Source organism: Lacerta agilis, chromosome 8 (genome assembly GCF_009819535.1).
Source record: "Lacerta agilis isolate rLacAgi1 chromosome 8, rLacAgi1.pri, whole genome shotgun sequence".
Lineage (NCBI taxonomy): Eukaryota > Metazoa > Chordata > Lepidosauria > Squamata > Lacertidae > Lacerta > Lacerta agilis.
Window position 1 is genome coordinate 29,605,244 of NC_046319.1, and position 24,064 is coordinate 29,629,307.

At 42.4% G+C, this 24,064-nt stretch overlaps 1 protein-coding gene across 5 annotated transcripts; it reads right to left on the reverse strand.

The window, feature by feature from the left end:
- Positions 1–1,589: 1,589 nt before the first annotated feature.
- On the reverse strand, positions 1,590–23,885 carry SIAH1 (siah E3 ubiquitin protein ligase 1). 5 transcript variants are annotated; one of them, XM_033156739.1, is made up of 2 exons: positions 23,760–23,885; positions 1,590–3,656 (listed from the first exon to the last, which is right to left on the reverse strand). In XM_033156739.1, the coding sequence occupies exon 2, from the start codon at positions 3,652–3,654 to the stop codon at positions 2,806–2,808; it is 849 nt and encodes a 282-aa protein (XP_033012630.1). In that variant the 5' UTR covers positions 3,655–3,656; positions 23,760–23,885; the 3' UTR covers positions 1,590–2,805. The 5 variants fall into 5 exon arrangements, with proteins under 5 accessions (XP_033012630.1, XP_033012632.1, XP_033012628.1 ...); XM_033156741.1 differs by lacking the exon at positions 23,760–23,885 and adding an exon at positions 22,329–22,350; XM_033156737.1 differs by lacking the exon at positions 23,760–23,885 and adding an exon at positions 10,963–11,208.
- Between the last annotated feature and the right edge of the window lie 179 nt (positions 23,886–24,064).

Genomic DNA, 24,064 nt, shown 5'->3' on the forward strand with positions numbered 1-24,064 from the left:
CATCCAAATTGCATCCTATTTCACTGATGCCCTGAAACATATCACTGTCCAAAAGCAAGGTTACCGGTATCTTAAAATATCTGCATACTGGTAATTCTTACTCAGTTTCAATGCCCTTCCTTAAATATAAGGGGGAAAGAGGGGCAAACATTCAGAACTAAACTTCAGAGTTAAATGACCCCCCCCCCCCAAAAAAAAAAAATCAGAAAAAGTATTTATACAAATACATTGATTGCTTATGTGTACATTACACCTTAAAGTGAGCAGAGCCCTGCTGGATCAAGACAATGCCCCAACTAGTCCAGTACTTTGTTCTCACTGCAGCCAACTGGATGCCTATGGAAAGCCCACAAGCAGGACCAAAATGCAACAGTGCTTTACCCATTTGAAATTCCCAGCAACTAGTATTCAGAGACATACTGCCTCCAACATCAGAGACAGAACCAAGCAATAGTGACTAGTATTTTTAAGCAAGCTTAATAAGCAACAGGCTGAACGGCATGGTTCATTTCATACCTGCTTTGAAGTCAAAACTAATTAGTAGTACAGTCAATATCCTGTTAAAGCAAAGTGCAATCTACTGAATTCTAAATATTCTAAATATTTACATATAACATAGCAGCTTTTGGGGGGGGGAATGGGCAGGATCAGCCTTGTATTTAAGTACTTCAATAACCAAGGAATTGTATGTGGGAGAGTACCAGGAGAACAGAGTGCTTCATTCTTCCTCTACACAAAGTATAGAAATCATTGGGCTGCCAGAGAAAGGAAATCCCACTGCCACCTCACCTAGCACAGAAATCTCTACAGCCCTCCTCTGCTAGCCTATGACAGACTAGTAACTCTCCTGAGCTTAGTTACAAGCCTGATTCAGCCACAGCAGACATGGAGATGTACTGGTACCCCTCATACAGGGTATTCAAACCGTCTCTCCTCCCAGTTCCATATCTGCATATCTGCATTGTGCTGAAGCATGCCTTGTGGGTCTTGGTGAAATGCGGTTCTTTTTGTGCCTCACTTATCTGCATCCAGCAGCCTTCTGTTTCCTAGATCCCCTTCGCACCACAGTGCTATTCCAGCTGTTGAATAGACAGAATATTTCCAATTCTTGCATTGATTCCTGCCTTCCCCTTCTATTAAAGGAATCCTTATAGATTACTTTTAATCTCTCACAAGCACTTCCCTCAGGATAAAATTTAAGACATGCACAGTGTTCATTGTGTAATCCGCACAAAAATTAAAAGAGCCCTGGCATGGATCCCATTGGCAAAACAAAAGTAAACACAAAAGAAATATCACATTGGTTGACATTTCTGGAAAGTAGATGCAGCACTAAGCCCTGCATGTTGAATCCCAGAAATCCCAACCATTAATGTTCCAGGGAAAGGGTCAGGTCAAAGAATGGCTGTTACTACCACCACCACCACTACCACTGGGAACTCCTCTAGGAGCTAGGAACACTATCAGTGTTCCTCTTGTGCAAGAACAGGCAGCATATCCTTGGACAAAGAAACAAGGAATTCTGAGCAATGTTGCATTCAAGTGAGCTTCTATCCCGTTAAGGCAAAAAAAAAAATCACTTAAAAGAGTTTTCAGTTTGCCAGGAATTCTTTTAATGACAGAATTTAAAAAAGACCAAAAACAGCTTATTTCAACTGCCTCATTTAAACAAATGGTCTGTAATTTATAGTTACAAATACTGTATAGACAATGCCTTCTTGTACTGCACAACCAATAAATACAAGAATGACTTCAAAATGTCTAAAGGTCTCTAAAGTCATTTGAAAATGTGCCTGACCTTCCACTTTTTTAAATTAGAACATTCTCAAACAAATCTGCAGTTATGCTTGAACTCAAAATACAATAGCATCTACAATTTAAAAGAAGCCGTTTTAGGAATCAGTTCAATGTTGCCCCTTTTTAGACACTGTTATGTTCACAAAAATAGCTGAATGAACAACAGTATCATTGAATGAACTACTGGAAAGAGACTAAAGACTTCAATCCTTTGCAGAGTTACTCAGGTTTAAGTTCCATATAGGTCCACAGGACTTATCTGTACTATATAACCAGTGGCAGGATTGCACCCCCCTAAAAATGATACCAAACATACAGAAGTATACACTTTACCATAAGTAATTATAAGTATCAGAAAATGGACACCTGTAATTAATCTCAAAGGGTCAAGAAAGGAAAAAGGAAAAACCTGAATTACATAAAAGAAAAAATCATTTATTTAATGAAAAACTAGAAGTTAATAAAAATTAGCAAATACACAGAAAATTTACACAAGAACAGCAGCAATACTATGTAGTGACTTACGCAGTGGGAGGGGAGGAAGAATAGGGGGAAGTAGCGGCCAGAGACTGGACCGCCTTGCATGGCTTGTCAGTCAAAGGAAAAGAATACAAATTAAACACAAAACAGTATCTGTTCCAAACGTACAATCAATCTACAAACAAGTTTAGAATTATTTTACAACACATTTCATTGAATCAGTTCTTAATACAAAAAGATGCCCATTTTGGGTAGAATATATATATATATATATATACACACATACACGCATATATATATATATTCATTCAGTGGTTTACTGCTGACTTATTTTAAATATATTAGTGTTATTACATGCAACTGTTTCCTGTACTTTAACAGCCTTCCTATTAATTTACCTTCATATATGCTAACCTCTCCCTACCAAATTGTTCACATCTGGCAGTCAAAGATGTTTACCTTTGTTCTATGAAACTGAATGCTGTGGGTTGTTTTTAGACACTGGCCTGAAAACGTCAGATCACGGTTTCAACACATCGAAATCGTCACATTAATGCCTAAATTGCCGTTCTCTGCAAAAAGCTGTGCAATGCTGGTGTCAAAGACTAGACAGTCACTGTTCATGATGGCAGTTGCAATCCCTTCGTGAATTGATCGAGGAGTTGCTTCCCAAGTCAATCGTCGCCTATGACCATTTAGCTCAAGTCGATAAGCAAAATTTTCAGCTTGTTTCCGTGTTCCTATCAGCTGTACAATTGCAAAGAACTGCTGGTGACCATCATATTTCTCCTGTTTCTCCAATACAAGCATGAAGTGAAAGCCAAAACAAGACTGCATCATAACCCAGTCAACGGCACCAGGAAGATTAATGTCTGTAGCAAGGAAAACTATATCTTCTCCCTGTAGCGTCGTTATTGACTTATGCTGGTGCATGAGATGAGGCATGACAGCATCTAGAGAGCCTTGCCACTTACAAGAAGCACCAGGACATGGGCACGAATAAGGCCTGAATTCACAAAGCTCTTCATGGTCTGCTTTTTCAGTGTGGGGCAAAGTGATTTCGCAGCCAGAGGAGGCATATTTACAAGGAAACAGTACAGAGTTGGCAACCTTTTCCATAGCCAAGTTACGAATTGAACCCAGTGGGCCTCGGCACGTCGGACAGCATGTGAGCTTGGGACGACAGTTGCTACAAACAAGATGGCCACTTTGGCACTGCAGAATAGGTGGCAGTACATAGTCAAAACAGACAGGACACTCAAAGAGACTAGCCAAGTCATTGTTGGAAGCGGTGGTGCCAGTCAATGCAGGCACCCTCTGTGATGGTGTGCACTTGGAGGTACCTGTGGGAAGCGCTGTAGCAGTTTGACGACTCATTTCTGTAAGAAAGCAAAACAAAATGAGCACATTTGTTAAGCTCCTCCTTTCAAAAGAAAACACTCAAGCCTACCTTTTTGGGGGGGGAGGGGGAAGAATCTGAAACATTTACTAAATGTAAAAATGGTCTAATCCAGGGTTTCCCAAGCTTGGGTCTCCAGCGGTTTTTAGACTACAGGCCATCATCCCTGACCACTGGTCCTGCTAGCTAGGGATGATGGAAGTTGTAGTCCAACAACTGCTGGAGATCCAAGTTTAGGAAAACTTGGTCTAATCCAACAGGGCTTGTTGGTCCATCTAGTCCAGCATTTATTTCTCACAGCTTCCACAAGGGTAACAAGCACAGCATGAAGACAGCAACCCAACCTATATGCCAACTTCCCCAGAAACTTGGTATTTACAGTGATACTGCCTCTGATCATAGAAGCTCCACTTAGCTAGACCAATTCTCCATTAAATTGTCCAATCCTTTTTCAAAGCCATCTAAGAGGATGGATGTTGGGGAAGTTTTGCTAAGACCTTCGGGTATAGGGCAGTATATAAATTCAATCAATCAATAAGACCAACGCATGTAACTTGAATAGCAATCAATATATAATATATTGGAATATGTATTTTAACCACAATTATTTATTAATAGTTTGTAACTAAAGAAATGGATGAGATAGTTGTAAAGGAATACTGCTTAATTAGAGCACCTAATAAGGTGGTTTAGGGTAAATGAGTTTTAATCTAGTTTTTTAAAAGCCATCTAAGCCATGGTCAACGCCACATCTTGTGGCTGGGAATGCCATACATTAAATTGTTGTGTGAATAAGTGTTTTCTTTTGTCTCTCCTGAAATTAATTTCACCGGGGGACCCAATAAATGCTAAGTATTACCTACCACATTTCACAATGTCTGAAAACAGAACCTGATGTGATCTGCATTACAACATAAAAGCCACCATCAAGTTCATGCTCATGTCTGCGTCTAGGTCTCAGTGGAAGCAGTGAAAGTTAAGTGTGTTTAACTGTGTCTGGACTACAGCCAAAGTACCAATGAAGTTTAAACAGGGTATTAAAAAGTCTTATATAGCAACTAGTCATATGGCGTTAATAAGTAGCACAGACATTCAGGTGCTGATTTTGTATGGAGTAACACAGTCTGTTTGAATAAGTAGTATCTCAGAGTTAAAATGCTCCTGAAACTCAAATGCCAAGAGAGCTTCTCTGCATGTAGGACACATCAAACCTGTGATTGTAGCCACACCCTGAACAATGTATAAAAACACAGGGCTGCAGTCACAATCCTTCTGTCGTAACAACAGCCAGCAAAACCTGTACAGTCATACCTTGGGGTTACAGACGCTTCAGGTTGCGTGTTTTTGGGTTGCGGACCGCGCCGAACCCGGAAGTACTGGAACGGGTTACTTTCTGGGTTTCGGCGCTTTGCGGATACGCAGAAGCGCTGAATCGCGACCTGTGCATGCACAGATGCGGCACTGTGGGTTGCGAACGTGCCTCCCACACGGATCACATTCACGACCCAAGAGTCCACTGTAAGTGATCAGTAAGCTGATTTGTTTTACTGCATATAATTAGCCCACAAAGAAAAATCCCTGAGGCATGCAACAGTGGGCAACTGCTAATGATCTGAGATGAGGTGATTCTTTCCACCATCTCAAAAATCAGACTAATTAGTGACTTCTTAAAAACATAACAGCTTCTCTAGTCAAGTTTTGTGCTATTCAGGAAACCTTATCCTTGATACATTCAGAGTTCTTACTCAATATACTCTGGGCAGCAATTAGCAATTTTGCTTAGCCATTTGCAGCACAGAAATCTCTACCTCACTTAAAGACAAGCAGTAATGTTACAAAGAAAAAGAATGACAAAATTACTGCTGTATGTATTGACACATACTTTGCATATAATGTTGTTTTAAAGATAGGATAGCAACATCTTTTTTAAAAAATAAGCAGACTAACATAGAAACGTTTTGTACTATTCATACTTCAAGCATGGTAATAGCTTACAATTGGTTTTTCACATTAGTCAAAATATTTTCACAAAGTCTCTAACCATCTGGCTACATTTTTTGTGTGTGTGGTTGCAATGCTATTACTGTACATACCTTAGAGACTATAGCTAACCTTAATAGCCTGCTAAAAGGTTCACTGGGAACTGAGAAGCTTATGATGCATTTTTAGTGAACATAGAACTGCAATTATTTAAATCAATTAATGGTATGGATCAAGCAATTAAAATATTTTGAATAAAAATATGCCACCAATTAACTGATAGGCAGATTATTTGAAGAATCTAAACACACTTTGTAGGGAGTAATTCCCACTAACACAGTGGGCCTTACTTCTGTGTACACATGCATATAGGCACACTGAGCTAATTATTTTTGCTTACAAAAACATCATATTGGAACAGACATTTCTTCTATCTCAGACAGTAAGGAATGTCTCTTTCCATATGCTGCCCCCTGTGCCAGGTGTACGCATCTAAAAGCAAAATACAATTTCCTTCAGAATAATTTATTTGTACACTGGTGTAACCAAGAGATTACAATTTATGACCAAACCATTACAAACCTTTAAATCACCTTTCAGCCCACACATGTAGATAATCCAATGTGGGAAGAGTCAAATGTTCATTTCAGTATCCCCATCTTCCCATCTTGTAAGCCTTGCAAGGTAATTACCATTACGCATATGCTTAGAAGCTGGGCACCAGAACAGGCTCACACATTTCAATACACCACTGAACAAGTCACATTCAACTCTGAATGACCATTAGACAGAAGCACATTGCCTCACTTTTTACCAAATTAATCTGCAATGCAATAAATATATCCACTGACAAATACCAGGTTGTCCCAACTATCTTGCAGGTCCAATCAGAACCTTCAGTTATCTATGGAACTCATTTCTGGAAGACCGGAAAAATCAACTAGTTTTCCTATGGACCAACTCTCACAACATTTTAATATGAGTAAAATTACAATATCCAACAAGAACCCAGAACCTGCTAATACTGACAGACTGTTCCCAGATTGCATGGGCGGGGCTTGGCCTGATCTGGGTAGGGATACACTCTCAGTGAAGGAGGCATGTAGCTCATGGGTATTTCTGGCTACAGTAATGTAGCTTGAGGCACAAGTGCCCTCAGTGGTGTGAACTATCTACACCCCTCTCTGGCCAGATAGAGTAACTTGTTTTGTATCTGAAGAAGTGTGCATGCACACGAAAGCTCATACCAAGAACAAACTCGGTTGGTCTCTAAGGTGCTACTGGAAAGAAATTTCTATTTTGTTTCCTATTTTGTTTTGTATACACTTTGGTAACTTCTAGGTTAGATTAGTGCATGGGTCGCCAAACTAAGGCCGGGGGGCCAGATCCGGCCCAATAGCCTTCTGGATCCGGCCCACGGATGGTCTGGGAATCGCCGCATGGATCAGTGTGGGAATTTTGATTGTTTGGGCTGCACCATTCCCGCCCCCCCACACACACACATACACCGCAGCGGCGCCTCCTCCCTCCTTGCTTCTCCCCACCCTGCCTAGAGGAGGAAGGGGGCTGGGCTTTGTTGAGCCGCAGTTGGCTGAGCGCCATTTTAAGCAGCCCCTCTCCAGAGACAGCCCTTTCGCGCCGCTTGCCCCCCACCCCCGCCAGCCCCTGCTGCTCCTAAGGCATAGGTAAGCAGCCACCGGGGCTCGTCCAGTGCTGTAGAGAAGGGAGGGGAGAGTTGGTGAGGAGAAAATTTAGCCCCCCCCCCCCCAAAAAAAAACCATAGTCCGGCCCCCAACAAGGTCTGAGGGACAGTGGACCAGCCCCTGCGGAAAAAGTTTGCTGAACCCTGGATTAGTGCAATGTGTTGTGTGGCTGGGTTCCCTTGAAAATGGTTTGGAAACCACAGCTATTGCAAAATTCAGCTGCCAAATTGCAGGACAGTTTGAGCAAATGACATCAATTTTGGCACAACTGCACTGGTGGCCAAGTTTAACTCTGGTTTTGACCTATAAAGCCTTAGGCCAAGGGTCAGCAAACTTTTTCAGCAGGGGGCTGGTTGACTGTCCCTCAGACCTTGTGGGGGGCTGGACTATATTTTTTGGGGGGGGGGCGGAATTGAACAAATTCCTATGCCCCACAAATAACCCAGGGATGCATTTTAAATAAAAGGACACATTCTAGTCATGTAAAAACACACTGATTCCCGGACCGTCCGCGGGCCGGATTTAGAAGGTGATTGGGCTGGATCTGCCCCCCCCCCGGCCTTAGTTTACCTACCCATGCCTTAGGCAGTGCAGTACCCCAATACCTCAATGACCACCTCTCTCCACATGAACTAACCTGGACCCTGCATTCAATCACCTTTCACTGTGTCCCTCTAAGGAAGATGCAGAGTGAAGATAAAAGAATGGGCCTTTTCAGTGGAGACTCTCCACTTGTAAAATGTTCTCCCCAGGGGTTATGCCTGGAACTATCACATTGTTTTTATTTGCCCAGGCTTTTGACTCTTAATTTGGAAGGTGGTGGTTGTTTTTAGCCTACTTTTGTGCTCATCCTTTTAGTGGGGTAGATTGGATATGTCCTTTTTATAAATTTTTATGAATGAGCATTTTAGCTTCTTGTTTTAGTCTTATTCTTCTTGTTGGTTTTAATGTTTGTTCTTGTACTGCAAGTTGCATTGCAAAAAGTGACAAGTATAATCATAATATATATATACTATTTTATGTACAGTTGTTTCTTTCTTTCATGGTTGATTGTTTTATGTATTCATAGTTGCAACTTATCCTGGGATTTAGGACAAAAGGTATATTTTAGTTGAGATTATTTGATATATCAAATCAATCAGTAAGTCAGAGCCTATAATATTAATACGGACAACCCATTTTTAAATATTTTTAAAACCCACAACCTCAAAAAATAATCAAAATTTACCCTATGCCAGTTCAGAATGTTGCATCTGGGTAGTCCCTCACAACAGAACACCAAAAACACCTGTAGTTTATACTGAATATATTAGTACAAAAGGTTTACGAGTTTTTGCTTACAGTTACTCATAATGTCTCATTTCTCCTTTTTGGCAGGGTTTTGCTAGAAGAGAAGCGGCCTTGTTCTGTGAACACTGAAGTCAACACCATAATGCTCTCACTACTAGGCAAGATCTGCTGGTTTTACCAAGTGTACTGTGCAAACTTTACCTCCAATTTAGTTAATATGAGAATTTGTTTTGACTTGTTATATGTTTCCTAAGAGATCTGTAAAACCCAAACAAAACTCAAATATTACGCATTTTGTCACTAAAAAATTAGAACCTTGAAAGATTCAAATTATCTCTTTGAGTAGTACCAAATGTACTGCAATTCAATCAATAGAGTCTGTTTCCTTTGTTCTCTAAGAACCAAAGAACTAACAGTTATATCATAAAGTATTAGACCTTCATGCACCTTTCTCAATTTCTACTGGGTATACTGTACCTATGTCTAAGTTGTCACTTGTTAAGATCTAAAAGCTTGATTAAAAAAACACACACCCCTTAATGACCCATTTTTAAACTATAGCTGTGCTCACAAAAATACCTTATCACTGTTTGACAGCCAGAGTTAGCCCATCACAGTGTCCACACTTTACTACAGATAATTTGGTGTTAAATCTGAATTAGTTGTAAGCATCCCTGTGAGACCAGAATTAAAGTGTTGAAGCTACTGACCAACAGTCATGTATTTTCTAAGTACATATGCCTCCTTATGCATTACAAGGGCTTGCATAGTAAACACAACATTTTTGCAGCATGAAGTAGTGAGCAACCAGAAGAAAATGGAGGAGAGGAGGGAGGGAAAGAACAACATAAACAGAACTGTGTGTGCAGATGCTTCTGCAGTGAAATAGTTAATCCTGAAGTCACCAAGGGAACACAACCAGATGTTGGAGGTAGTTGTACTTTTTGATAGCCATCTGAGTTTTATTCACCTCTGCTACTCTACAATGCACAAGGCTGCTGTTTTAAAAAAGAAAAGAAAAAGTAGTAGTGATAGCTATTTTCATCTTCTGCATGCCATCAGCACCAGCTTGGAACAAAATATAGCCCTGACTCTTGACAAAGTTCTGGCTGCAGGCTTGGACACTATATTGTGATTCAAGGAAGTAAATAAAACCTATTTTACTGTGTCACCATCTCCTTTATTAACACAGGGCAAATACGGTAGTGCAAAAGAAAAAAGACATTCAAGTTGACTCTCATTATGTCTATTTTTTAAAGCCATGTTAATTGTTCTGCTACATTAATTCCACAGAATAAAAATTAAAGTCAGCAGTGTTCACACCAACTACCGGTAATTACAGCTGAAGTTACAACCAATGTCTTTTTTACCCACATAAACCTTTACACAAATCTTCAGGAGCAACACAGATAAATATGAAGTGGACATATATGCAACAGCCTGGGGTGCTGGGGGTAGAAAGTGAATCTCTACGCAACAAAGGAAATCCAGGATAGCCTGTTTTGCACACCACACACACGAGTGGGTAAGTGCTGGATCCTGTCCCACCATCATGGAGCCTGCCAGATCCCGCCCAGTTCTGCACCAATTTCTAACATCCATAAATTTTAAGTGGCACTTTGATTGCACCAAAGTTTCATATTGTGTCTTGATACCCGCAATACAACAATCCATGTCAGAATCAGATTATCACGAGGAGCCCAACTATGTTATCCTTCTCACTAGTACACCCCCAAATTCTGCTGTGCAAAGTATTTCTACAATGTCTGCTCCAGCTGAAAGGAAAAAAATCTATAGAAAGTTCAGGTGCAGGCAAACAAACTAAAATTCCATACCTTGTTTCCCCAAAAATATTTTGATCATGCTGAGTAAACAGAAGCATTTGAATGTTGGGTCAAAACTTGGTAGGGGTTCAAGAAGGAAAATGCATTCAAATCCAGCCTCCAAATCTGATTTCCTTAACAGGTGCCTTGGTAATAAAAAGAGGGCAAACACCTGCATGGATTATATGATGAGCATTCATACAGTATGTTTTTCCCCAGTAGTAGTTGGATTTTGAGGGGGAAGGGGAGCTACATTCCAAACGTGTAGTGAATGTAAAGAAAAAGAAAACATGGGCAACAAACCTATTTCTGATAGCTCTTTAAAGATTACAGGATCAGCTAGTGTACTCATCAAGTGAAAAACTAAAGATGTTTCTGATACCATGCCAAACAAGGAGAATTGACCATTTGCGATATCCCAAGCAACTGCTGGCTTTCACAAATCTCACTGAGGTCCAGCGCCTAACAATGCCAGTGTAAGAAATGCTACCTTTTCTTTTGCTGGTTTTATTTCCTGGCAGGCATGTATCAAGGACTCCTTTCCATGCGTATAAAAAACTGAAGGCGGATTTCCCCGTCATGAGGAGTAGAACAGCTCATTGCGTTTCTCCATAGAAACAAAAACAATCCACAACAGAGGCCCCTCCTGGAAACGCCAAAGCTTAGAGACAGCCGGCGCGAAAACAATACCCAGAAGGGGGCACAAATCCATGCGAGGCAAGCAAGGGAAGGAAGGGCGTTCCTTTAATGAAAGTTTCCGAAGTAATCCAAAGTGAAAGACGTGCTAGTGTGAAGAAGCTGCAGAAAGTCTCACCAATTAGATCCACTTTGATTAGGAAGCCTCCTAAGATGGAGACTCGAATTTCGACCCCCACCCAACTCCTTTTCTTGCGCAATCTCCGAGTCCGGAGCCCCCGCGAATCTGAACTGGAAACTGCGCCCAAACCCAAGAGGGAGGCGCACGGTCACATCCAAAAGCAACTCCCGAGTTCAGTCCGAAGCCTCGTGTGGCAAAGCTATTGGTCGCCGAAGAAAGCCTGAGCTCACTCTCCGCCAGCTCCTCCTAACGCCAGGGAGAACGAGGAGGCGGTATGCTGCTGGGGGCCAGGGAGGGAAGGAGGCTGGGCGGGCAGATCGGCCTCACATGATCAGCCGGACTCCGTTTGCAGCCAGCTAACGCAAGCATCCGCCAAGGGAGACTGCTTAGCGCAGCAAAGGTCGCGCCGGGAAAAGAAGGGTTGGCCCTTCCTTCGCTACGAACGGACGACCCTGGTCACTGCTCGCCCGGAAGACGCTCTCGAGGCGGGAGGCAAAGGAGCGCCGGCCCATCCACCCCCAGCCCCTCCCTCTCCAGCGATTAAGCTGTCTCCAAAAGCAGCTGACAGAGTTCAATTACTGTACTGTCCTTCCTGCACAGCAGGATTAATATGGAGCAAAATTCGAGTGAGTAAGTCAAACTTGACAGGCTGGTAGGCAGAGTCAAAACAATGGACTTGAACCATCTAGTAAAACAGTTTACTGTCTGATTTGGATCTTCCCCTTTAACTCTTAAGAATGTTGGTAATTTGCATGGCTGATGTTTTGAAACAAAGGAATCTTGACTTCTATCAAATCATACTATTAGTCTACCTAACTCAATATTGTCTACACACTGCTTGGCAGAACTCTCCAGTTTGATGCAGGAATCTTTCCCAGCCCTACTAAGATGCCAGAAACTGAACCCTAGGCATTTTGCATGCAAAGCATGTGCTCTACCACTGAACTATGGACCTTCCCATAAAAGGTCTTTATATACACCCAGAGTATTTTTTTTTAACTGGGATAGCATGAGCAGAAAACTCCAGAGATTTTAAAGATACCAATAGGGAATGAGCCTAAACTAAACTGAGGAACTTCTGCTGACAAAATTCCAGTGTCTGGCCTTAACCCAAATTCTGTACCAAGGAAAGGGAGGATACTGCCTGCAGAGGACAATTACTATGCACAAAATGCCAGGGATAGTACTAACCACAATGCTGCACAGCAATGACACATGGAAGAAACTACTCCAAGTTCAACAGGTTCATCTTTATGCCTATACTCCTGCCTAGTTAAACACTTTAAAGAATGTTTGTGGTCGACTAATTAAGTAATAAGAAAATTGGCAAACAGCTAACGAATGTGTTAATTGTCTTGCAAGCTCAAGTGCAGCATGGTGAGGATTTGAGGGGCTAGAAGCACATTTTTGGCTATCAGGCCACTTCAGGCCTTGTTACAAATTGCTAGAGAGCTCTTTACATAGTTTAAAAGGGGGCTGAGGGCTCCCAGCAACCAGTTAATGATCATGATAGTCACACTCCCTCTCCTTTTAAGGCAATAAAGCTTTAAGTGCCATTTCCTCCTTCAGGCCTCCATACTGCTCACTGTGTCTGCCTAGCTCCAAAATTGTGCTCCCGTTTCCTGTTCTGATCACCTATTTTGAGAAGCTGGGCAAGACAATGGGGTCAGGTAAAAAGCTTTTATAAGGACTTGTGTGTGTGAAAAATGGTAACTGAAATGATCAGGGGACTGGAGCAACTCATTTACAAGGAAATTTTATGTTCTGAGATATTGAGCTTCAGAAATAAGTGGGGTTTATGTTAGACATGTATAAAATGATGCATGGTGTAGAGCAGTGATGTCCAACCAGTAGATCCCCAGCTGATCCTGGTAGATCACGGGATCCTTACTGTATACAACAATTTACAGGGGAAAGGCTAAAAAACTCGCCCCAAAAAGCTCAACGACTCTGGGCACTTCCCTCCTTAAAAAAAGCTCAACAACTGGGCAATCCACCCACCCCACGCACGCTCCTCCTCCCTCCAATGACAATGGGTAAATTACTCCCAGTTTTTTTATACTGGGAGCGGATCATAGTCTCTTTGGAGTTGGACATGCCTGGTCTAGAGAAAGTGGGCAAAGATGTTTTTCTCCTCTGCTTCTAATGATTAGGACTAGAGGATATCTGGTTTTCAAAACTGTGATATATCACTAGCTAAAAATTGTGATATACAAATATATAGTGATGTTGAAATAAGGATGGAACTATGCAAAGGTGAACAGGGTAACGTCCTGGCAACTGCTACTACTTGTTGCAGAGGTGGCCTGCAGAGCCTCAGGGAGCCAGTGCCAGCAGCCTGTGAGGCCAGATCATAGCAGTGGGAGGTGGCAACAGAAATTGTGGTGGCCTGTAAGGCCTTGCCGTGGCAACGGGAGGTGGTGGCAGAAGCAGTGGCAGCCTGGCATCAGTGATACAATAATCAGAGGCTTGCAAGGCCTCACAGCGGTGGGAGGCAGCAGTAGAAATGGAGGCGGCTTGTGAGGCCATGTTGTGGCAGCAGAAGTTGGCGTTGGCCTGCAAGGCCTCACGGTGGTGATGGGATGTGGCAGCAGAAGCAGCCTGTGAGGCCGTGTCGCAGAGGCGGGAGGTGGCGGCAGAAGAGGCCTGCCTCGGTGAGGCCTTTAAGGCCACTGCCGTTTCTCACCACCGAGCTTGGCAAACCGCCACTTTTGTGCCTCCGACGCGAGGCCTCATAAGCTGCCACCGCTACTACTGCATTGCCATGACAGTGTTGATTCTGTCACTGCCAGACCACCGCCGGCACCTCCCGTTATAACCGCAAGGTCTCACAGGCTGCTTCTTCTGCTGCCACTTTTCACCCTGCCACCACAGCAACATGGCCTCATAGGCCACCTCCTCTTCCTGCTGGGCAAGGCCTCACAGGCTGTTGATTATTGTGCCACTAGTGCCAGGCTGGCACCACTTCTGCCGCCACAACATGACCTTGCAGGCAGCTGCTGCCATCTGCCTCCTGCTGCGACATGGCCTTGCAGGCTGCCACTACTTTTGCTGCCGCCACAAGGCCTTACAGGCTGCTTTTGTTCAAGCAAATGTGAGCAAAAGCCTCCTGCAGGCTTTCCCCACACAAGACAAGGTTGTTTTTGTTCTTTTTTATTTTGTGTTTTTTATCTCATATTTTTATGTTGTGAACTGCCTTGAGATCTATGGATGAAGGGCAGCATACAAATTTTACTACTACTACTAATAATAAAAAATGTAAGTCCTTCTGAATTTAATGCAGCTTACTCCCAGATAAGTGGCATTGGGATTGCAGACACAATAATGTATAATTACTGTATATAAATAATTCAATTTACCGGTAATCAAAGAACTCAATAGTTATAGTCATAAAGTTTCTATATTAGTTTTGATTATCTTGTTCTTTTAGGATAATTTAACATTGTCTTTGTATATTTTTTCACCTCTTAGGTATTTAAAAAATGAACCAAGTATGAGGGACAATAAGCTGGGCTTTAATCTTGACAAATTGGAAACATGGTTCCTGTGTCCAAGAAATTTCTCAACTGCTTGTTCTATGCAGGATCACACCCCCCCTGATGGAGCAGGTATGCGGTCTGGAGGGCTTCTTAATCCAGCTTTGTCACTGGAAGTCTGGGTTGCCTCAAGGGCTAGAAGTGCCTTTAACTAGCTACACCTGGTATTACAGATATGATCATTCTTAGAGATTGCATGATATTCAAGTGGTAGATACATTTTGTTAAATAAATAAAATAAAATAAAATAAAAACAACTACATTTAACTACCTTAACTCTGTATCAAAACATAACCGAGGAAGTTCAAAAAGATGGAACTAGGAAATGCAAGTATCCACTCACTAATAACCCCCTGGACACTCTCTCACAATTATTCATGTTACAGGTGGGTAGCCGTGCTGGTCTGCCATAGTCATAGTCTGCCATAGTCTGAAGAAGTGTGCATGCACACGAAAGCTCATACCAAGAACAAACTCAGTTGGTCTCTAAGGTGCTACTGGAAAGAATTTTCTATTTTGTTACAATTATTCATGTGCAGGCTTAAAAAAAATTTATTTAACAAAATGAAAATACCACCATGGGCACAGCCAGGATATTGGGGGGGGGGGGCAGGACTTTGTTGGGAGGGGCAGAACTAACATGATTGGACGATTAATTATTTCTATTGTTTTTCTTGATGGGGGGCTGCCCCCGTGGGCTACCTCTAGAGAAAAACAATCTTAAGTGTTTTCCTCCACTCTTAAATAGAAGTTAAATAGAAGTTAAGCCAATATTTTAAACCTAGTCCAAATGTATTTGATTTATTTATCAACACATTGTAAGTGAAATGGAGAAAATAAGTAAGAAATATTTGCCGAAATAGTAATGATTTCTTTTTAATCCGCCTACTATCCAGAAGTCTGTATAATAATAGACCAAGACAGATCTGACTATGGGTATGGATTGTTGCAACTCTTAAATTTTAATGCATGTCTTATTGAAGACTATATATCCTACCAATTTTCCTTTCAAAACACTAACCCAGTAGTGAAATGTGTTAATAAACCACTGTAGTTTAATTATTTTTGTATTACACAAACACAAAAGCCTCAGGAGAGATAATTATGGGTTTTCTTGAACTCCTATCAGTCAGGAAACTTCACATCAAGTTCCAGCTTTCAGTACATACATTAAGATCAAAAAGGAAAGTTATATCATAATATTCAAATACATAGGGCAATTCTTAGCAGATGGGTTTCAAACCCTTGGTGAGTTAGGTACTTCCCCTGCATGTGAGGACAGGCTCTGGGTGGAGGAGACAAGACAGGGTGGGAAAACAGAGCAATGTAGAGACCATTATCCCACCCGAGGGGAAATGATCCAACAGTGCCATGGCAGGACATGCTGTTCCTTCTGTGACTTACCATATGTCACAGTAGTGTTGCTGCATTTTCTCTGGATGCAGCAATGCTCTGCCTGCATAGGCTTGGCCAAAGGCAACATTTTCAAGCCCTGCCTATACAAAATAAGCCTGATGCTCTTAGTGAGAGTTATACCTGCATGATGGCTAGAGCAGTGCTTGCAGGACTACAGCCATTGCAAAGAATCTTCAAACTTCAACAGACTGCTAGCAATTTATAGCACAGAAGTGTCTAACCTTTTTGGAAAGCTTGCTATAAGTCATGTTTAGAGTACAAGACAGACATTTTCTAGTGTACACTGCAATGCCTATTTGGATCCCAGAGCACTGTGGGTTAAACCACAGAGTCTAGGGCTTGCCGATCAGGTCGGCGGTTCGAATCCCTGCAACGGGGTGAGCTCCCATTGTTCGGTCCCAGCTCCTGCCCACCTAGCAGTTCGAAAGCACGTCAAATTGCAAGTAGATAAATAGGGACCACTCCGGCGGGAAGGTAAACGGCGTTTCCATGCGCTGCTCTGGTTCACCAGAAAGCCGCTTTGTCATGCTGGCCACATGACCCAGAAGCTGTCTGCGGACAAACGCCGGTTCCCTTGGCCTATAGAGCGAGATGAGCGCCGCAACCCCAGAGTCGGACACGAATGGACCTAATGGTCAGGGGTCCCTTTACCTTTACCACTAGCCTATTGAGCCAAAGGTACATGTAGCTGTACAGATGCAGGCAGGATGCAGGCAGAACCTTGGGCCTAGATACGGTATAAGTCAGGACTGGGGAGGTAAGTGGGGACTCTTCCCTTGCCTATCGGTGGCACGCACCTTATTTGCATACATCTTGGATAGTATCTAATGGTGGCCATATGTCCTCTTTTTCCAAAACACGCCCTCTTTTTCATTATAGTGATCCATAGTTAAAAGTAGAAGTCGGCAAATATGTCCTCTTTTTTGCTCTTCAAAATATTGCAACCCTAGCCCTGGGAAACATCTTTAAAGTGGAGCACTCAATTTTCACCATTACGTCCTACCCATTTAAGCCCACCCACACCTAGAAAAACTACTGCACCTTTGAAGAAGTTTGGAATATGACACAGATGACACCTATAGAAAAAGCCATGACTGGATATAACATATCTTTCCAATATCAAGCATGATCCAGATTTGACACCAATCATGTTGATCTGAAGTCTCTCAACTTCTCCACTGAAGACTGTGGTTGGGTTATTAAAAATTCTCAAAGGCACCTTAATTAAAAATGTAAAATACTTATTTCAGTTCTTCATTTAAAGGTATGATGCAGAAATCCCAAAATGAATCTTAAAAGTCTATTCTGGCTCACTTCAAAACTTAAGATGCAATCAGGGCCCCATATTGTTATACAAGTGCATGGGTATTCTAAGTGGACAAAAAAAGATTAAACTAGATTTATGAATAAGGGAACCCATTTAAATGTTGCATGTATTTTCTGGAATGCTCCTTTCCTAAAATAAATACATTTTCTGTGAAAATTGCTTGAAAGGCAACATGAAGTTCTCAGTACTTGGGCCAAGAGTGTTTACATTAATGCTATTAGTCTAATCTAGTGGCTTACATGATGCAAGAAGTATTTACTTCGCCTTGCATCACAGCTAGAATGATAAACAAACTGACTTAACATAATAGAGAGCACAGGGACCCAATTCAAAGAGCTAGTTAAGACTTCTGAAGTCCTAAACAGCTTGGACCCAGCATGAACCAGAACCTCTTAAGGTCAACAAGAAACACTGAGTTATGCCATCTATGTATCAAAGTCAAAACCATAAGAGCAAGCAGAAAAGCATTCTCCAAGAAATTTATTTATTTAAGAATTTCTATACCACCCTGTCATAAGGTATCAGTACTGTGCATAGTAAAATAAAAGCAATTTAAAAACCATTAAAAGCAGTACATATCATTAAAATGACTAGCTACTAAAAATAAAAATAAAACAACTGCATAGATTTCAAGAGACACGTGAGCCCAAGTGGTTTCTGGTGTTAAGACATATTACGTTCAGTTAAATGCACAGGATTCACAGATTCAACAACTGTAACTTAATTTTTACAGCAGCAAGAAATCATGAAAAACAGTGCTACCTACAATGGTCTGAAAATAACCCTCAGGCAGCTTTGCCTGTTTTTAAAACTGCATTCAAAGGCCACCTTTTCTTCTCCAAGGAGCTCAAAGTGATTATGTTGTTGTCCCCCTCTTCATACAAACCCCACAACAACCCTGTGAGGTACATTAGGCTGAGAGGCAATGAGTGTCCTAAAGTCAGTGAGCCTCATGGCTGAGTGGGGATTTGAACCCTGCTCTTCCAGCTCCTGGTCAGATACTTTATCCATTTCACTACTGTACAATGACTACAAGCTACAATTCCCAGGGCTCTTAAATAATTTGGAGGTGGGGTTGTTGGGTTTTGTTTTTGTGCTTAGAGTGCTATTTTATAGTTGCTCACTTCAACCAAAGTTTTCATCCCAACTGCACTTCTTTCAAAACAAGTTCCATTACTGTGTGCAACTTACTTCCAGTTAAATTTGATTAGAACTGTGGAATAAATCAGCAGGCAATACACATTCTCATATTAGACCCCACCAAGAGCACCAGATTACTTGCTTTTAAAGTTGTGCATACATTTTAACATGGGGTAGCAAATATTTTCAATGACATTTTCAGCACTGAAAATCATGCTCAAATTCAGTCACACAACTATCCCAATATGGCTTGTGTATTTGAACTTCTGCAATCACTGTCTATTACATGAATCTATTATTGAAACTATCTGTCCTTAGGTATGATGGTTAACATCAGAAATGAACTTAAGTCAGGACTAAAATCTCTGTATTCCAAGTGCCTGGTTCCTCAGGTACTTAAAAATCAGAAGCATTTTTTCTTTACCCCTGTGCAAGTAATGCCATGAAACCAAATGCTGCTCATGAAAAATTTGCCAGAGGGACTGGGAATTTTTTAATCCCCACCACTGCTTGCATGGTCCCTTGTCCATCTATCATAGTTTGATTGCTCCATTATGATTTCAGGCTTTTCTCATTTTAAGCTACATGAGCAGCAAATGCGACATACACCAAACAAACAGAAAAAACACAATTAGGAGAAAATATGTAACTTCATGACATAATCTCCCCAAGAAAAAGCAGCGCTAGTGAGGCATAATGAATCAAAAGATATTAAACTATAAACTCCTTAATTCAACTATAAGCCTTGAATTGAAAAAGAGCTACTTTAGAAATAGGGAACCTCTGGCCCATGGGCCAAATCTTTGTCTGTGTCAGGGATGCAATTTGGCCAGCAAGGCCACTTGCCTCAAACCACATCTACCTATTATCAGATGAGCAGGGTTCAATCCTATTGGGTGCTGCTTCACCAGTGTCTTTCCTGTGGTGGCAAAGCATACCCTTTCCCTCCCAGCAGTGTTAGAAACTCAGATATGTACCGGTAAGCTAAAAGTCAAATGGCGCCTTAACCGTAGGTTATGGTCACCACAATGGAGTTTCTAGGTGCCCTTTTGCAAATAAATAAATAAATAAATAAATAGTGTTGCTAAATCAGTGTTTTATAAATGTATAAACACTTAAATAAGCTATTTACAACCTATCTGACAGCACTTTTTAAAGTATATTGGGGTGCAGGGGTGCTTCTCACTGGGGACTAATGGGATAGTGCATTTTCTGCTTGTTGGAAGCGTTTATGCCATCTGCACTCACCTATTCTCTGTTTGCAGTCTCTGTGAATAAATCAAATTATTACCGAAAACACCAGAAATCTCCAGTGATCCCAAGTAAGTGCTGCCACAGTTTATCATCACTAGGGGGTATGGGAAACATATACCACATATTTACTTCTCTCACCTAATATAGCAGTAATCATAGCATCTCTGCATATTGCTCTGAACTACATGAAAGTGTTGATTTGAGTGAAGGCTCTTTGTCACTTTGATGCCAGTTAAAGAAAGTTTTGTAACTAACCCTGTAATAAGACCCACATTAAATACAGTTTTTTTTTAAGTTACACTATCATAACCACCTTATGCTAGGCTAGTTCAGTTCTCGATTAGTACAAACAACTAATTTATTGGACTACCAAAAGTTCAGTTTCTCTATAATTTAAGTACAAGAAAAACTGAGAGGACAGGACTACAGTTATCTTGCCATAAGCTTCTAAACTATTTTGTAATCAATGAAAATATTTTATAGCAAATGTGCCAATACTGCCACAGGTAACTGCAGTATGGCATTTGGAAGACTTTTTTTGTTTCTGGCACATTTAATATTTTTACTCACAGCACCATTTCACACATGATGACAAATTTGTATTTTCTTAGATAATGATTATTTCAACACAGGAAAGGAACAATATGTCAGTCTTCTTTAAACCCAATTAAGAGATGGGGGGAAATTCAGACACAAAAAAAGAAGCAATTTAAATTGTTGTAATGTATGCACACAGTCCATATTTGCTTAGTGATCATCCAATATTATCTATCTTTCTCTAGAACCTTTCTTTTATACTAAATTTATGAAATCATCAACCCTTTGATCACAATGACCCTCACAAATCAATGCTATAATTATAGAGAACTAGTTTAGTGCAGTAACTAAGAGTCAGAGACCCAGGTTCAAATCTTACCTCTGCCATGGGATTAAAAAGTGACCCTAGGCAAACCACCATCTCTTAACTTCAGACCCATATGCAGCATGGGGATAATAATATTGGGACTATCCTGCAATGCTATATTAAGGATTATCAAATACATGTAATGTGTCAAGTGTTTTGAACAGGTGAATTACGCTACATGAACGTTTAATATTATTTAGCTATTTCACAGAAGTCTGCTTATACACAGGTGGTCCAATGCTTTGTGCATTTCCAACTGTTATTTAACTTCATGAACCAAGTGATCATGCAAGGTTGATAACACAATACCAAATCAACTATTCCGTACTCGAAAAAGCAGTGATTTCAAAGTAGCTTCTTAAAAATAAGCATACAGCATCTATAGGGAGAACATGAAGAACTAGGTCATGGCTCAAACATGTAAAAAACAAGCAAACCCACAAACAGCATAGAACCTTGCATTTTTAAAGAGTGGATTATAACACAATTGTACATTTCTGTCATATATGATTAAAGCAAATAATGATTTTATTATTTTCTTCTGGAAAATACCAGATTTCTCTGTATACAGCAGGGGTCGGCAAGCTTACCAAACGATGGGCCGGTCCACACTTTTGTCTGTCGGATAGGCCAGAGCTCCTCTGACCCAGATGTGCGCCGGAAATAGTATGTGTGCACAGGCGCCATCAACCCAGAAGTCGGTCCCCTGCACTGCACCAGTAAGAGCAGGTGGCACCATGGGCCGGACAGACGAGCCCCGTGGCCCGCTATCAGCCCATGGGCCTTAGGTTGCCAACAGCTAAGAAGCCTACACAGGCAATTTTCATGATGCATGTATTAAAGATTTAAAAACAACAACATGAAATTGAAAGTGGCAAGATGTGTTATGTGTTTCCATAGTCCTAACTTTATCACTTGCACACAGTTTCTCTAAGGCCACATTGCCCCTAATTTATCAAGTTTCTACAGTTAAAAACCAGTCTTGCACTTCCCCACACTACACAAGAACAGGAACCACTTCTGCAGTAAAAAATGCACACTAAACATAAACAGCCCTTTCCATATTTTATGTAATGCCTTCACTCTACACAGGTGAAGTAATAACATATCATTACGTACATATAACAATACATGGTGATGCATTGTAGAACAAAAAAAGGGCGGAGACAAACAAGCAGAAACATATCACAAACTAGGAATTTAAACAGTGAAAATAAGTGTGCAATAAACAGATCAACTGAGATGTAGATACAAGATGAGGAATGTCCCTACCTTTTAAGATCTCTGGTGTAATAAATTGGTAAGGAGAGGTATGGAGATTAGAAAGTTCAGCAGCAATTACAACTAGGGCTACAATCCTATGCATGCTTAACTGGGACTAAGTCCTACTGAAAAAAATGGGAGTTACTTTGAACACAGCGAATTACGATACTGTATTGGGCTGCATCCTAATCACACTTACTGGAGAGTAAGGCATACAGGATATAATGGCAGTTTTAAGTAAACACTTGCACAGTAGATCTTGCATTTTTGTTAGAGAGGGGATCAGCATCCCTTCCAATTTTATTTGATGTCAGGAATTGTCCATATAAGGGATGTCAAACATCTATCAGGGAATTGGGGGGGGGGGGTGTGGTGGAGAGAAGTGATCAGCTCCCAATAAGTTTTGAAAACTAGAGAGAAAGGTAAGAGAGAAAATGTAGCTTAACCCTCCAGGGTCACACTCATCATTTAAGGTTCCAATCCACAATTAACCTGTTTCCCTTTCTTGTTTTCTCCCCACACACCAAAGAATCAGTGTGCTCTAATAAGGGCTACAGACAGAACCCAGTAAGTGAAATGTGTATTTCCAAACACCCAAAAACGGGGAACCATCATCTTTGCTTCTTTTGTCCCAAGAAGCCCCCCCCCCCCCCGCATGCTGCCATCTTCTAGGGTGGCAAATGTGGCTAATATCATTACATCTATCTAGGCACCACGTGCATTCCACCTTAAAGACAGTTACAAATTGCACACAAGTTTTGGGCAGCAAACATCACTGGGCTCACATTTCCCCCTTTCTTACCCAGTACAGTACTACCACTTGTTTCCTTTTAATAACTTGACTGAGGAAGAGTTCAGGAGAACCTGAAAGCTTTGCACGTGGCTTTGCACGACCTTTTGGCGTCAGTCCTACTTAGTTATTAGTCCTTATTAGCAACGTGAACAGCAGCAGCAACAGACTGTGGCTGCCGGCCTTCCTTGGGAGCAAGCGCTACATCTGAAGGCAGCGGGGCTTACTCCCTAAGTAGCAAGACGACTACACCGTGGCTGCCAGGCTTCCTCAAGAGTAAGCGCCGCTTCTTGAAAGCTGCGGGGCTTTACTCCCGAGGAAACCGCGCCGCACGGGCCGCTCCCCCCCCCCCACTTCGCACTTCCTCCTCCCCGCCACCTAAGCGGTGACCGTGGAAGACGAGGCTGAGGGCTGCGAGGAGGCCGCCGCCGAAGCCACGCTGTTGTTTTTGGTGCCGCCGCCGCCGCCGAGGCCTGCCTCCCCTCCGAGCTCAGCACAAAAGGACACCCGAGGCCAAGTCGGCAACGCCGGCCGGGCCGCCCGCCCAGCCAGCCCCCTCTCCCACCACAAAGGGAAGAAGGGGAGGGAGGCGGAGCGGGGCCTGCGCGCGGCGGGGCCTGGGAGACCGACCGACCAAGCCACTCAGCCCACCCACCCTCCTTCCGAAGAGGCGAGCCGCGGGCCTCCCCTCCTCCGGACTTCCCCCACCCCCTCGCACTCAGGCCCGCCGCCGCCGCCACTTCTCCTCATACTCCCGTTAGGCCGCGGCGAGGCCTGCTCGGGCCCGGCATGAGGCGGCGGCGGCGCCACCACATCCCCCCTCGCTCTTTGCCTCCTCACCTGTGGGCGCTGGGCTGGGCGGCGAGCCGCGGCCTGGCTCCCACCCCCGGACGGGCCGCGAGAGGACCGTGTGAGGGCGCTATGAGCTGGCGAAGCGAGCACCGGGGGGGGGATGGAAGGAATTAAAAAAGGGGGTTAAAAGGAGGAGGAAAAGAGGCGGGCGGGCTTGTCTCGACGATGGCCGTGAAAACGACACACACACGAAAATAAAACGGAGGGAGAACCAGCCTTGGGAAGAAAGCGGGGTGGGGGTGGGGGTAGTTAAATAGGCGGCCGGCCGAGCGACCCCGCGCGCGCTCGCTCGC